We start from the raw sequence: 16,022 nt of genomic DNA on the forward strand, positions 1-16,022 counted from the left end.
AGGACGTTTGTTCGATCCCTGTGTGCTGGGACAGTGCCAGGAAGATCTAAAACTCCCTTAGAGTCATATATTCTTTTAAGAAGGCATCTTTCATAAATCTATCTTCGTGTCCCAATTTCAGCCTTCATCCACACAACAGCTATACGTGTGGCCTGTGTATCGCCAAGAACAAAGCCATGTGAAATAATGGGGATAAAGGACTTTTGCTTATTTTTAGTAATTTTTGAGGTGGTGGAACTAAAATCTCCGAGGATCATCTTCATTTTGTGAGAAATATGAAGATTCGAGCAGCCAGAGCTTCAGTATTGGAGTCTGAGGCGGGATCACAGTTGTGTTACAACAAACACATCACTCTGGGTTTTAGCTCCACCACCTCCACTCTCCACCCCTTGCTCCCCATGGCAGTTTGAAGTATGGTACCTATTTGCTTTATTTAACAATGGACAGGTTATTTTGATTTTCTAAATTGTATAAATCATCCCATTCGATTGAATGACTATCCCATTGATTGTTATCTTACTGGTTTTAGAAAGCACATTCTTCTGTACCTGGGAAACAGGACAGCACAATTATCCTAAATTGTTTTAGTGGCCACAGATAATGCGTTCCAGTTGACTCAGTGGTCCCAAGACCAGGACAGCGCAATTACTCTAAATTACCTTGATGGCTCTAGATAATGAGTTCCTGGCAACTCAGTGGTCTCAAGACCCGAGGGCTCTAGATAAGGTGTTTCTGTCAATTCAGTGACCCCGAGACCCAAAACTATAATTAACATGCTTAGTTCTGCTTCTGTAAACTGCTTTTTTGCAAGCCAGGTTCCTCATTCCAAACCTTGAGATGTAATCAATACCTTTGTGATCTTTGCCTATATAAGTCTGGTTTTGCCACCATCTTATCACTATGAGATTTGGGAAATGGCCCCTCATAGTCCCGATTGCAATAACTGTGACTCTTTAATTCGACTTCTTGAGGCGTCCTTCTGTGATTCGCGGGGTACATTACAACAAGTTCTTCCCAGTTCTCTTAAAAGATGCTAAATGCTTTCTTTAATCGAGAAATAAAAAGGAAAGCTTTCTATTATGTTTATCCAATGATTGTCAGCGCAATTTAGTTTCAACACATGATCATCTCCAAGCTATTCTGGGCAAGGAATTAAAATGCGAGAATCACATTTGAAGCTGTAAATGTGCACTGAGGGTGTGTGTGAAGAGGGGGAGGAATGACTACAGAGGAGAGCTATGAACAAGCAGGTTCTAACTCAGGAAAGTGGAATTTCAAAAATAAACCCTGCAGCCTGGAGCAACGAGCACAGAAGCCGGTGTTAGGTTTCCTAAAAATGAAGCTGAGTGGTTTTAGCTGGAGATATCTGCCGCTGAGATGCCGGGGTGGTGTAATAGAATAATGGTCCCTTAAAAGGATAGGGTTTCCTAGGGGAGTCATTTCAAATCAGGCATCTGCAATTACTGTATTTAGAATCCTGCAGCAGAACAACTTGTAATGCAAATAGAAAGTTTTAAAGATTTGCATTTCAAATAATACAGGAAACAATAAACCCTCAAGAGTGTCACCTCAGCTGAATCAGTCAAAAGAAAAAAATGGTCACTTTGTGAACAGGTTTTATTATTATTTTAATATATTTTTATTGCCCTGGTGGGTTTGGTTCAGTGGATAGAGAATCGGCCCTTGGATGAAGGGTCCTGGGTTCAATTACAGTCAAGGGCATAAATCTTGGTTGCAGGCTCAATCCCAAGGCCCCAGTCAGGGCGCATGCGGTAAGCAACCAATTGATGTGTGTCTCTCTCTGTCTCTCACCTTCCCTTCTACTCTATCAATAAAGGAAGAAAGAAAGGAAGGAAGGAAGGAAGGAAGGAAGGAAGGAAGGAAGGAAGGAAGGAAGGAAGGAAGGAAGAAAGAGAGAAAGAAAGAAAGAAAAGAAAGAATCAATGGGAAAATTTCCTTGGGTGGGGAGTAACAACAACAACTACTATATATATATATATATATATATATATATATATATATATATATATAAATTTCAGGGAGGAAGGGAGAGGGAGAGAGATAGAAACATCACCCTGGCTGGTTTGGCTCAGTGAATAGAGCACTGGCCTGCGGACTGAAGGGTCCTGGGTCCTGGGTTTGATTCTGGTCGGGGGCGTATGCCCGGGTTGTGGGCTCGATCCCTAGTAGGGGGTGTGCAGGAGGTAGCCAATCAATGATTCTCATCATTGATGTTTCTATCTCTCCCCCTCCCTTTTTCTCTGAAATCAATAAAAATATATTTAAAAAAGAGAAAGAAACATCAATCAGTGATAAGAATCATTGATCAGCTGCCTCTTGCACGCCCCCTACTGGGGATCGAGCCTGCAACCTGGACATGTGTCCTGACCGGGAATCGACCATGAGCTCCTGGTTCATACGTTGACACTCAACCACTAAACCACACCAGCCGGGCATGAACAGGTTTTAAAAGAAAGGTCTTTCACAATGTAGAGGCAACTGATTTAAGGAGGTTACTGGGAGGAGAATGAACTTCCCTTTAGCTCTTTAGAGCTACTATCAGCATGTTAATTGGGAACTTAACAATTCTAAGGAGAAATGCAGTGTGACTCCATAAAAGTTAACTATCACCCGATCAAGTGCGGACTTGAGACAGGATGTGTGATAAGATAGATGATAGGTGTTATATGACTGTACCCACACTCCCACAGTCATTCATCATGTAAAATGCCTCGTGTGGCACAATAATTATGTAGGAATTCAATGACACCCGACAAGTATGAAGCATGTGTTCTGAAAGTGGAAAACGGATTTAGTGTTCCTTCTTTTACCATCTGTATTAGGTTATCCTAGTCAAGGTTATATGGTTCACCATGTAGTCAAATATCAAGAGCACACACTATGAGGAATGTTCATTCTTGTTTATCTGTGAAATGTGTAGCTAAAAGTTAAATGAGTGAGCAATCCAGTTACTGATGAACAAAATCTATACACACACATTCACACTTCAGCCAATTTCCTCTTACACAGAGAATGCCTTTACCTGATTTTCAGGATTGGGCACCAAGATTTATAAAGTCTTCTTTTAAAATCTCTAATATTTGGGGGGAAAGGCCAGATTTATTTTTGAAAGCCACAATTGCATATCTGAAGCACCATTCACTGGCAACAAACCCTCTTCTAAAAACAGCAGTTAAGTCATTGTAGGAAGCCTGTGGGATCCACCACACACAGGGATTTCAGAAACAGATGAATGCCCGGAACCCATTATGCTCAAAGATGTCAGCCTTGAGGACTGACACTCTGGGGCTGTCAGCTTGGTAGAACTGTTGCAGTGTTGACAATCTGGACATGGGGTTCAGCTCCTATCCCCTTTTCTCTTTCCAAAATATAGTCTAGTAATGAGGAGAATGCTTATCCCTCAGTCATTAACTATTTGAAAGCTGAGTATCATCAAATGTCTTGCCAATTTTTCCTTTACCAGAAATTCCTCATTCCCAAACGTAAAAAAATAACAAACCCAAAGACTTGCTTAATTTATATCCAAGGTGTCACTTCCAAAATGAAGCCATATAAGACCAACAGGCCCACGGCTAGCAGGCTAAGGGGACCCCGAAGGGCAGGGATGGGGATGGCCTTGCTGGGGTACAGGAGGGACAGACACAGTGAGAGATCCTGGAAGGAAGGCCCAGAGGGAACTTCCCTGGTAACAAGGTGCCTAGAGTTACTGGGATACTGGCCAGCTGCAGTTGGATAGAGTGAATCTGTGACCATTCTTATGAACACATGCCGCTTGGCTCCTACAATTTCCACTGAACAACTGATGCACTCGGCAGAGCACAAGCGCACAGGGGATTTAAATCAGAAGATTCTCCTCAAGTGCTGGCATTTCTAGGCCGAACAGGAAGTGGCCAACTTTCCTTTGGTAGAATTTTTAAATGAACCATATCAAATATCAGTAGGGTGACTCAGTTGTGAGTAATCCAGGCTCAGAGAAACTTCAGCTCCTTTTTATCTGCAGCGCACTTCCTTCTCCTCAAGGATTTCTGAGCCAAAGGCTCCAGTTTTTTTCCAGTTAATTCCTCCCTCACTCCCATACAGTATATGCAGAAGCTAACCTTTGCTACTGCACCAGCAAAACACAGGTACCATATGTCTGGGGATAATGGAGCACATTTTTTAAAAAGGACCTCATATAAATGCAGGCAGTATGGGTATTTGTAATAGAATAATAAGGTTATTTTTCCTGAACTCAGTTTCTTATTGATGAATGCATTTCCTTGAGGCCTCATGAATTTGTAAGTATGACAAGCTGAAATGAAATGTATGCTATGTACAAATCCAGCCAGGGAGGAATTCCAAACCTTCATCAATTTAATGCAAAAATGTAATCTGTGCATCACGTAGGCACAACTGCAACTACACAAACTGTCCTAAGTCTGACGCAATGCAGAGAATAATGATCTGGGCAGTAGAAAAACAACTCCCTCTCTCCCCATGAATTCATCTGAGTTTCTGACTCATTTGTTTAGCTGAAGACAATGAGCTACCAGCTACCTCCCCTGACGATGGTCCTACATAATTATAGCTCAGTAATGTCCACAGCAGGTGCAAACAGCCTGACTTCCAATTACTTCAGCAATTTCTTTACTAATGGACAATAATTCCATTTAAGCTGGAGCAGTCACTGTGACCAGACCTTGAATGAGAAACTTAAAAGTTAATTTGCTTTTTGGCAGAAATCACTCTATAAGACCTGAGAAAAACCTCATGTTCCAGGTTTAGTCTTTAAATTCCTTTAAAAAGTTACTTCCACCCCGGAACACACACACACACACACACACACGGAAGTTACCTACAAACTTTGCAATGAAGAGATCTGTGTAATGGCTGAACCCAGGTTTCCAATACTAAAAATTCTACTTTTTCTTGTCTTCCTCTCCCTTTGGAAGCCCATGAAACATCCTAATGTACTAAGGACCTCTGAGCAGCCTGATTGTTGTTCCCTCTACATGCTCGGATTTCCAAGTCACTTTAGCTGTCTCCACTCTCTTCCCTGTTCTCTGGTGTCTGGGAGCTTCCTTACCTGTTCTATTTTCCACAAGAGTTCCTTCCTTTGCCGCTCCCACTCCTGCCGATCCCTGTCTAGGCGGTCGAGGAGTTCCACCTTCTCACGGTTCCAGTTCTTCTCGCTGTGATGGATCTGCCAGCGCAGGTCCATGACCAGGCCGTGGCTGTCAGCGAGGAGCTTCTGGTGTGTCTCCCTCTCCTTCCTGAATGCCCCTTTGCTGTCAGTGGTGGAGCCTGGTTCTCCCAAGCTTTTCTCTGTCTTCTCTTCCAGCTGTCAAGGAGAAGAGAACTAAGGAACTTAGTCCCTGCCAAGTCTCACATTGGTAGGCGAAAAAAATCTCAGATCATTAATGTATTATGCCTGGAAACATGTTTAAACCAAGATTTGACCAATCCCATGGAAGAAACCATTTTCTTCATGTTTAAAGTCCTAATTACAAACATAGAGTCACACAGAATGTCAGCTCTACATCCCTACTGAGTCACCACCATCTCTTGCCTGTCCTTCTATAGAGCTCCTTGAAGACAAGTACATGTCTGCCCTATATTCTTAGCCCCTATATGAAACCTAGTGATGGAACCTAGGCATCTACAATACATATTTGTCCAACACTCAGCAGGTTAAATACTAAAACTAAACACATGACCAAAAGCACTCCCATCTAGGCATATCATATCCAAACTACTGAAAACTAAAGAGGAAGCTGTGGAGGCAGAGAAAAGAGACACATGCATACACGCACACACACATACACACACACAGAGGCACACATATATGAATCACAACAGACCTCTCTTCAGAAACTATTTAAGTCAGAGGGCAATGGAGTGACATCTTTAAAGGGGGAAAGTGGTAACATCTTTCAAAAGTAAAATAAAACAAACATTTTTGAATAAATAAAAATTGAAGGGAAAAAACCATTGCTAGTAGACTTCAAGAAATGATAGAGGAGCCCAGACAGTGTGGCTCAGTTGGTTGAGTGTCATCCCATGCATCAGGAGGTCGCTAGTTTGATCCCCAGTCAGGTCACATGCCTGGGTTGGGGGCTCGATCCCCAGTGTGGGGCGTGCAGCAGGCAGCCGATCAATGATTCTCTCATCATTGATGTTTCTATCTCTCTCCTCTCCTTCTTCCTCTTCCTCCCTCTCTGAAATTAATAAAAATATTTTAAAAATCAAAATGCTTTAATTCCACGATGAAAATCAAGGCTATCATTTTAATTCTGTGAACGTTCTTTCTCTCACACCTAACTAGGTGCAGTTCTGCAGATGTGGCAAGCTCCCTTCTTCATGCTATTCCTATTCTATCTGACATATCCTTTCTCTCCTTTTCCATGTACTCATTCTACTCATCCTCCGCAATTCATTCTAAGCAGGACTTCCCTAAACCCTTAAGCTGAGGTGTGTGCCCTGCACACCCCCACTTCAGACAGCACTGTGTCCAGGCCTAGTGGGGCACTTCTCTGGGTCTCCCAGTGCATTGTGAACCCAGTCAAGAAATATCTTATTTGTTGCTGGGACCTTGGCATTTAGAATAAAGTCTGACTTAGGAGTCAATGGAAGGAATCACAGATTTGGGAACTGATACAACATGGCCTTCATTGAGGAAAAAATACTTAAGTTTTGGTAGATTTCACTCATTTTTGCTTTTAAGTAGAAGAGGGTAACCATAGGACTGTTACAAATGAACCAGCATCCACCCACATTCATTGCTTCCTGGGCTGCAAATGTTTAAAAAACATCTTAAACGATTTGGGCAGACGGTGAATCTTGCCTATTACCGCCTGCTTTTTAGGTTTGAAGTCCTAGCATTATTTCACTGTGTTTATTGACTCTCCCTGAGGCTTTATTTGTGGCACACACGTGGGTGGATACAAGGTTTCTCTAAAACAAAGATGAAATGTTTTGAAACTGGTTTGCATCAAAGATTATGCCTCCTTTCGTCAGCTACACTCAATGTCTTTGAAAATATTTAGTTTTTCTCTCCTATAAACATATTTTTAAATAGGCTTAAAGGCAGCTCATCAGAAAGTGTTTTCACTCATTCCTCCTCCGTTGCTGACTGTTCAGGCTGTGTCCTAACATAAACAGAGCATCTAGTAAGAGTCTGCTACCAGGCAGTGGGCAGGATTAGTAACTGGGTCAGCAGCTCCGTCATCTGACCAGCCTGGCCTGGCACTTCGATTTTCCTGGCTTTGCAGCTTCCTCTGCAGAAAACTTTGTATCTCTGCTTTTCCCAGGGAGCCTGACACCACTGCTCCCCTGTGCCAGGCAATGCAGGTGAACTGTGGGTACCAAAGGAGCTGTTTCCTTTTTTTTTTTTTTTTTTTTAAAAAAATGTTTATATTGATTTTCTTGGAGAGAGAGGAAGGAAGAGGGAGGAGATGTGAGAGAGAAACATGGATTGGCTACCTCCTTCCAGCCCTCCGGCCGGGGATCAAACCCACAACCTGGGTATGTGCCCCAACTGGAAATCGAACCAGTGACCTTTTGGTGCATGAGACAACACTCAACCAACCGAGCCACACCAGGAAGGGCGAGAGCTGTTTTCTTTGGACATGACTGGTCTTGTCATATTTTATTAAGGCCACTTGGAATATATCTCCTTTCTGTGTGTGTGTGTGTGTGTGTGTGTGTGCAATTCATATGAATTTAATTATTTTATGGTTTGCCTCAAAATAAGGCCTAGAAAATAGATTATCAAAGATGCACAGACCTTTCCCCCTCATCATGATCAAAGGGCTGCAGGGAGTGGCTGTGCTTTTAGGAACTCCAGGGAGAAAATGTTTCTGAAAATGTAGAAAAGAATTTTTTCCAACATTTCCAGTTTCTGGCTAAGTCTGATGTCAATAGCCCTGCCACGCCTAAACCCTCCCAGAAGGCTCTGCTCTGTGGGAAGGGTGGGCGCAGGAGCCCACTCTCCTCTCCACGTGAGCACGAAAGGCTCTGTGATCCGAGACCAGCCGCTGTACTGGGCCCCATGTCCTCTGGTGTAAATCAGGCCACCGAACTGATTAGACTCACTTCTAGGGCATGAAGTGGAAGGTCTACAGCTCTTTCTAGTATTTGGAGAAAAATCTAAAGGAACGCATGTGTTTACCTTTTTCAGAGATAACTGAACTACGGTCCGCTTTTCCTGAGCTCCTGTCTGAATCATGTCAGCGCATTCTGAGCACCACCTGATGCTGGCGGGCCTCTGATGGGGCTAAACACAACCTTGCCCAGTGTGGAGTGAGAAAGTAAACGCTGCTTTGGAAATGCCGACCGTGATTCATACGTGGGAGAGGGGATATGGGGGAAAGAAGATGCTTGGGATGGTGGGGAACTCGAGGAAGAGACAACAGGTGGCTGCCCCTGGTCTCCTCACAGCCCTCTTTCTCTCAGACGAGGGTCACTATGGTCACCGGTGCCTCCTCCCCACCTGTCCTGGGGGAGACGGGGGCAGGTACCTGCTCCAGGCGGCACTTGAGCATGGCCCACTCCACGTCCCAGGCCGCCTTGTCGCTGGCGTACTGCTGCTGCAGCCGCAGCCGGGCGCACTCGTCCTCCCGCAGCTCGGAGCGCAGGTCCTCCAGCAAGGCCTTCAGCGCGCTGAACAGCTGCTGGTTCTCCACCGCCTGCGGGGACACGGGAGTGGGCTGTCACCTCAGGGTGTCCTTCAGGTCAGAAGAGGAGAGAAGCCTGGCGAGCAGGGTGGTGCTGGGCTGTTTCCAAGGTGCCGCTGGAAAAGGGCGCAGAGCCAGGGGGTCCCCATGCTGGCCACTGGGCCCCTGGGCTGAGACTGCTAAGGGCTTGTTGGAATAGGAGGGAGGGCGGACCTCAGGCTGGTGCTGGGAACCTGAAGCAGAAGAGAGGAAGGCGCAGGAGGCCACAGGGGGCCCTGGAGGCCGGGCTGCCAAGACGCTCTGTGTGACTTCAGACGTCCAAAGCTCTGGCTGGATGCAGATATAACGAAATACAAACACTTACCTATGTGTGCAGCCATTTTAACTCCAGCTGTTGCAACAGAAGGGAATGAATAAAGGCCTTGTGTTTCCTATAAACATAGGGTGATCACCCCTGACTTGCAGTTCCTCCAAGGTCATAGACATGACAAACATGGCCATGGGAAGGGGGGGACTTTTAAGTCTGAGCCTGACCCACCCCAACATTTCCAGTGTCGTGCACGATGCTTATCATGTGAAGTGTGCAAACAGGTCTGATAAAATGAAAATGGGTTTTTATTACTCACCTGCTTACACCTGCCTTAAAAGATTTTATATTTTCTGAAACATGTCCCGCCCTTTGAGGGCACATTTCAACACTATGACTGCTCTGCTAGTACATTTCAGCATGGGCATTTTATCAGAACGGTTTGCCCAAGTGAATTAATTCTGTACCTGGGTAACGATAGCCAAATGAGCCCAACTCTTCAAGCCAGACAGAAAGCACAAACATGCATCGCACGGTCTCAGGGCAATCTTGTTGGCTGCATTTATGAGACTGGAGGAATAAAAGCTCTCTGAGTCCGGCTGGAGGCAGAATGCCTCTATTATAGAAAGGAGCGCCCCTTCCTCTCAGGTGGACCCCCCTACTTGGTAAACCAAGGTGAGTGCCCCTCAGCTCCCTAGCGTGGGATCTACACACACCGTCTCCCCTCCATCACGGGGAGAGTCAGGTGTGCTTCTAAAACCATCCAGTTAATGCACTAAGCACACACATGTACATACACAAAGGTGGTCAACCACATAGGGGAAAAACTTAAGATACTTTGGATATGTTTGGATTTAAATAAAGTTGAATTAGTAAAGAGAAATTCTTTAACAGGAACCGATTTGTTACTGAAAACTCCATAGTTGCTCCCGTAATTTATAGGAAGAGTTATAATAGTAGACACAGTAGACTTCTGATCTAGTGGAAAGGCCTATTTGTTAAACATTTTATTCATTGCTCTTTGATTTTTCTCTGCTTGAATGCCAATTTTTACTTTAATAGCTCTGAGATGAAAGGCTTATTAAGAGTACAATCCTGCCGGAACCGGTTTGGCTCAGTGGATAGAGCGTCGGCCTGCGGACTGAAAGGTCCCAGGTTTGATTCCGGTCAAGGGCATGTACCTGGGTTGCAGGCACATCCCCAGTAGGAGATGTGCAGGAGGCAGCTGATCGATGTTTCTCTCTCATTGATGTTTCTAACTCTATCTCTCTCCCTTCCTCTCTGTAAAAAATCAATAAAGTATATTAAAAAAAAAAAAAAGAGTACAATCCAGTTAACATTTGAAAAGCTCAGCAAATAGAGAACCTTCTTAAAATCCTACAGTCTTTCCAACCTCCTGAAGCGAAATAAAGACCCAGAATAGCCTCAGTAATCTTGAGAAAGACCAAATTTGGAGGTATCACAACTATACTACGAAGCCATAGTTATCAAAACAGCCTGGTACTGGCATAAGAACAGGTATGTAGGTCAATGGAACAGCACAGAAAGCCCAGACGTAAAGTCACACCATCAAAAAATCAACAAACAAGTGCTGGTGAGGATGCAGACAAATTAATATCCCAGTGCACTGCTGGTGGGGAATGCAGACTGGTATAGCCACTGTGGAAAACAGTATGGAGTTTCCTCAAAAGATAAAAAATGGAACTGCCATTTGACCCAGTGATCCCACTTCTTTGAATATATTCTAAGAATCCCAAAACACCAATTTGAAAGAATATATGTACCCCTATGTTCATAGCAGCATTATTTACAATAGCCAAGATCTGGGAACAGCCCTAGTGCCCATTAGATGAGTGGATAAAAACTTGGTGGTACATTTGCACCATGGAATACTATGCAGTTGTAAGAAAAGAAGGCTCTCTTACCCTTTAATCAGCATGGATGGACTTGGAGATTATTATGCTAAGTGAAATAAGCCAGTTAGTGGAAGACAAATACCATATGATCTCACTTATATGTGGAATAGCCTGAGGAACAAAATAGAAATAGAGGCATGGATATATGGAACGGACTGACAGCTGTCAGAGGGGAGACGAGAAGGGAGGCAGGATGAAAGAAGGTGAAGGGATTAGCCAAAGAACATACATGCATAACCCATAGATACAGACAACAGTGTGGCGATGGCCAGAGAGAAGGGGGAAGGTGGGCAAAGGGGGGATGGGAACGTCTGTATAAACAATAGTATAAACAATAAAAATAAACAAATTAGCTCTATATTCAAAGAGATGCTTTTGAAATGGGTGAAATTATAACAAATGCTGAAGTTTCTTTAGACTCTATGCCAAAAGTATTTAAAAATTATACAAGTGTAGGTGAGTGGGAAAAGGTGTTACAACCATCTCTTCAGAAATATACATCAGTTTAAGTACAGAATTTGCTGAGAAATTATGTATACATTATGGTAGATTTATTTGGTATTTTCATCTTTGGATTTTAAAGTTTACATATATCACTACTTTTTAAGTCAAAGTAATTTGAGCATAAAATAATAGTAATTTTGATACAGCCTTTGGAGTATCTAATTTTCACTGAAGAAAAGCAGAAAACTACGTGATAAATTCTTCTATGTAAGCCATTGCTCCCTATAATCCCCAGGTTGCATCAGGGGTCAGCCTGTGGGGTGCTTAACCTACACCAATCAGCTTACACAGCACTAGGGCCAGCCCTTTGTGCTTCTCGCAAGCAAATCAAGCCTCATGTTTTCATGTACATCTGGGTCAGAGGAATCAACATAACCTCCTATTTTATCAGTATAAATTTAATCATCACGACATGAGCACAAAATTGCTTTGGGGTGAAGGTGGCCAAGACAGCAAGAGGGTTCAGAGAATCATGCTATCGGTACTTGTCACTACAATCACCCGGAGCAGCATGTGGCATGGCAAGAAGCCACACTGGCAGTCTCTGCCTTGGTGCACAACAGCAAGAACTGAGGTCCAAGTAAGAATTTCTGAAGACCCTGGATGAGCCATTGATGGGCATGATCCTTCTAACTTAGTTTTTCACATACAATAACTAATATTGTTTCCAATGGGCGGGGGGCGGGGGTGACGGTGGGTAATGGTATGCTAAATCATTCATCCTCATGACCTCGCACTGCACATCAATCCTGGGTACGTTCACCAAGTTACAATCACCATGTGCAGAGATTGCCAAGGTCTCGCTGTTAGGAAGTGCAGGGCCCGGACTGCAATCAGGTCTGTCCCCTCCAAGGCTGAACAATCCAAGCAGGATATTTGAATTCTGTCACCACACCCTGCCTAGGCTTTCATTATTAGTATTTCTAACTTGGCCGTAGAGAAGCCATCTAATCTCTGTGAAATGAATTCTATCCCCATATCAAGGGAAATAATAATAGCGAGCCACCGTGAAAAAGTACCTCAAAGTTACTTCTCTCACTTTTCCTCTGGTAGTGGCCCTTACTGGGCTATGTTTGGGGGAAAGCAATTACCCAAATCATGTCAAGAATGGAACCAAGATGTTCTGAGAGTATTCCTGATACAGAGCTTCTAACCTTCTGTGCCAGGGGCCTAGCTATGCAGCCTTTCAGCTGTGTGTGTGTTAGATATAAGCCAATGAAAAAGACCAACTTTTCGATCTCTTTAAGATCAGCAGGTTGGTTTTCTCACAAAGAAGGATAAAATGGCTCTATTATTTCCTCTGCCCAGGCTAAGGGCATTTCAGCCCTTCGGAGTTCGTCTCTCTTGGGCAAAGCTTAAATTAATCCCCAAACTGGCATTGGGAGCTTGACTGTGCTATAAAGTGTTAAACTTTCTAACAGGTTCAAGGTTAGGTGTCAGCTAACAGGACTGCTATCCAAGTATACAATAAATATTAATAGAAAGTGAGAAGGAAGTTTATGGAAAAGGTAACATACCAACCTATTAGTGATGCAATGCCAGCAATTTTATGAAATCATTCTTGCCTAAGATTTCTAAAACCTGTGTATTAAAATTCTGTGAAAGGGCTAAATTATTATCAACTACTTTGCTTGCCTCAGAGCCATTTACTTTGGAAATGGCTTTAATAAAAAGTTGGAACAGATATATTGACCTATTGCTGCTATAGGTTAACCCACAAAAGCCAGTCACAAAATAGAGGTGATGGCCTCTACTTCCTATTCATCTAGGCCAGTGGTTCTCAACCTTCCTAATGCCGCAACCCTTTAATACAGTTCCTCATGTTGTGGTGACGCCCAACCATAAAATTATTTTCATTGCTACTTCATAACTGTAATTTTGCTACTGTTATGAATCGTAATGTAAATATCTGATATGCAGGATGTATTTTCATTGTTACAAATTGAACATAACTAAAGCATAGTGATTAATCATAAAAAAAATATGTAATTATATATGTGTTTTCCGATGGTCTTAGGCGACCCCTGTGAAAGGGTCGTTTGACCCCCAAAGGGGTTGTGACCCACAGGTTGAGAACGCTGATCTAGGCTATTAGACACAGGCTGGGAGTTCTGGGGGGCTCTGGTAGCTGCTCGAACCCCCACGCACTGCACAGTTCCTATTGATACATATAAAGAGGGGGGGCCTTTGCAGCAGGAGTCCCAAGACAAGTCCTTTTCTGTGAAATTGCCCAGAAAGGATACATTTGCACATCCAGCAACATCCTATCTAATAATAGACAAACATAGTAATTAACCATAACTTCGCTACGCTTCCCATTGGCTAATCAGGGCGATATGCAAATTAACTGCCAACAAAGATGGCAGTTAATTTGCATACTCACAATGATGGGAGGCGAAAGGGGAAGGATGGAAGACAGTGATCAGAAACCCTGGCCCAGGCAAGAGCCAGGGAGCAGGGCAAAGGTCAGCCCTGGAGGCCACCTTTGCCCTGCCACCAGTGGGTGATTGGAGAAGCCTGGGGGGTGGGGCAGGGAAGAGGACACAGACAGTGTCCATGACCGCAGAAGCCGGATGCAGGGGCAGGGAAGCGGCCGCCGCCAGTGTCCCCGGCTGTGGCTTTCCTGCCCTGCACCCGGCTTCTGCCATCGGTGACTGCAGAAGCCGGCTGCAGGGGCAATCACAGAAGCCAGGTGCGTGGACAGGGAAGCAGCCGCCACCAGCGTCCCTGGCCATGGCTTTCCTGCCCTGCACCCGGCTTCTGCGATCGGTGACCGCAGAAGCTGGGTGCAGGGGCGATCACAAAGCCAGGTGTGTGGACAGGGAAGCAGCCGCTGCCAGCGTCCCCGGCTGCAGCTTCCCTGACCTGCACCTGGCTTCTGCAATTGGTGATACCTATTTTTGCATGACACATAACTGACTGCCCTCCCTGGAAGCACATAAGAAGAAGAAGCCCCCAGAAGAAGAAGCCTCCCACCTTTGGTCCAGGCACCAGCACCTGGGGCTGGCTGCAGCCCAGGAGACGGACAAGCTACTGGCCAGAGGTCCCAGGGTGCAGCCACCCGGAGAAGCTGCCAGCCCGGTGGTCCCGGGCGCCAGCGCCTGTGGCCAGGAAAACAGGTTCCCTCTTCTCCTACTGTAGTCATTACTTCAATATTCCCCTTCTGAATTTCTCTCCTGTGCTGCAACCCAACTCCACTTTTCATCAGAAGGATACAGAACAGAGAGAGCAGTGTTAAAAGCTTACATTTTTAAGCCGCTAGGTTGGTACTTAAACATATAAATGGAAAACTAGAGTCCTTAAGGTAACAAAGGCTACAAAGGACAGGGACAGCACATGGCCTATCATATCTAGCAATCCATATGGGGACTGAAAACTTTGCAATGATGACAATTACTGAAGCTATGAATCAACTAAAATAGTTGACAGGGACAATTCTTCCATCTTTGAAAATATCTACATCAAATCTGTTTAAATAGATTTTCATCTGCATAATATAACACATTCTGACAAGCCCACCACCACCACCAATGTGGTCAGTGTTGTGCCGTAAAATGTTTAATAACCGAGGGACCCCCCTCCCTCGAGTACACAAATTTTGTGCACCGGGCTACTAGTCTATATATATAAAATCCTAAACCGTTATGACCCAACAACCGGCCGGTAGCTATGACACACTCTGACCACCAGGGAGCAGACATTCAATGCAGGAGTTTCCCCCTGGTGGTCTGTGTGCTCCCACAGCCAACATCCCATGGCCGGGAAACCTCCCGCAGTCCCTCCCCCAAAGCCGGCCGGCCTCAATCTGCCCTGATTGCCTGCCAGGCTGAGGGACCACACCCATGCATGAATTCATGCACTGGGCCTCTCGTTTTAATATGTAAGCCAGTTATTATTCTTACCTTCATTGTTACATTCAGGTTAATTTTAAGATTCTTTTCTAAAATCATTATCCTCCCACAGATAAAAAACAATTGAGTCACTGAAGACTGGCGTGAAAATATGATCTCTGATGGAGGTTTACAGAGATGACAGACACATTTATGTAAAGAAATCATTTTTCCTCTGGCTGAGAATATACCAGGTGATCTGGGCCGTGAGGGCTCTGTGCCTGCAGGCCAAAATTTATACTGAGAGCTTCCCAAGAATAAATGAGGGTGTATGAAAGAACTAATGGACATATATTTAATACATTATAAACCCAGAGATACCAGTCAAAGGCTTCAAAGAAACCAGGGCAGGTCTGATGCAAATCAAGATATGTTGTACTCTGCACACCCGGGTTAACCCAGGGAGGTGGGACTGGGGCAGAGAGAGTCCTTCCTCAAATCCCCGTTAGTCCTTGTGACTTTTCACCTTCAGCAGTAACTGAAGCAAACAAACAAAAGTAAACAGCAAAAATAAAGTGATTCATAATCATAAGCTCTGGTCTGGCTCCTTTTATATAAAGTTGCATGCCTCCTAGGTGAAGATATGAGGTTGCAGAGTCTGAAGAATGAACCATGGCATAACATACAAAATCAAAATGTAAAAAGCTATTGAGGCTCAAGAAAAGAGTTTTCTTACTTCAAAAAGAGAAAGAAAAGAAAGCCAGGGCATGTCACAGTTCTGACATGCAGG

At 44.3% G+C, this 16,022-nt stretch overlaps 1 protein-coding gene across 5 annotated transcripts in view; it reads right to left on the reverse strand.

Annotated features, from left to right (window-relative positions):
• Positions 1 to 16,022, reverse strand: part of MTCL1 (microtubule crosslinking factor 1) — a 118,697-nt gene that overhangs the window by 14,653 nt on the left and 88,022 nt on the right. For 4 of the 5 annotated variants that reach the window (XM_036322199.1, XM_036322198.1, XM_036322201.1 and 1 more), the window contains 2 exons: positions 8,520 to 8,687; positions 5,087 to 5,341 (listed from right to left, as the gene is read on the reverse strand). In XM_036322199.1, coding sequence (XP_036178092.1) covers positions 5,087 to 5,341; positions 8,520 to 8,687 — 423 coding nt within the window. The remainder of the gene's footprint in view (positions 1 to 5,086; positions 5,342 to 8,519; positions 8,688 to 16,022) is intronic. The other variant, XM_036322202.1, reaches the window with a different exon arrangement.

The sequence above is a fragment of the Myotis myotis genome, unplaced genomic scaffold, assembly GCF_014108235.1.
Source record: "Myotis myotis isolate mMyoMyo1 unplaced genomic scaffold, mMyoMyo1.p scaffold_m19_p_9, whole genome shotgun sequence".
Taxonomy (NCBI): Eukaryota; Metazoa; Chordata; class Mammalia; order Chiroptera; family Vespertilionidae; genus Myotis; species Myotis myotis.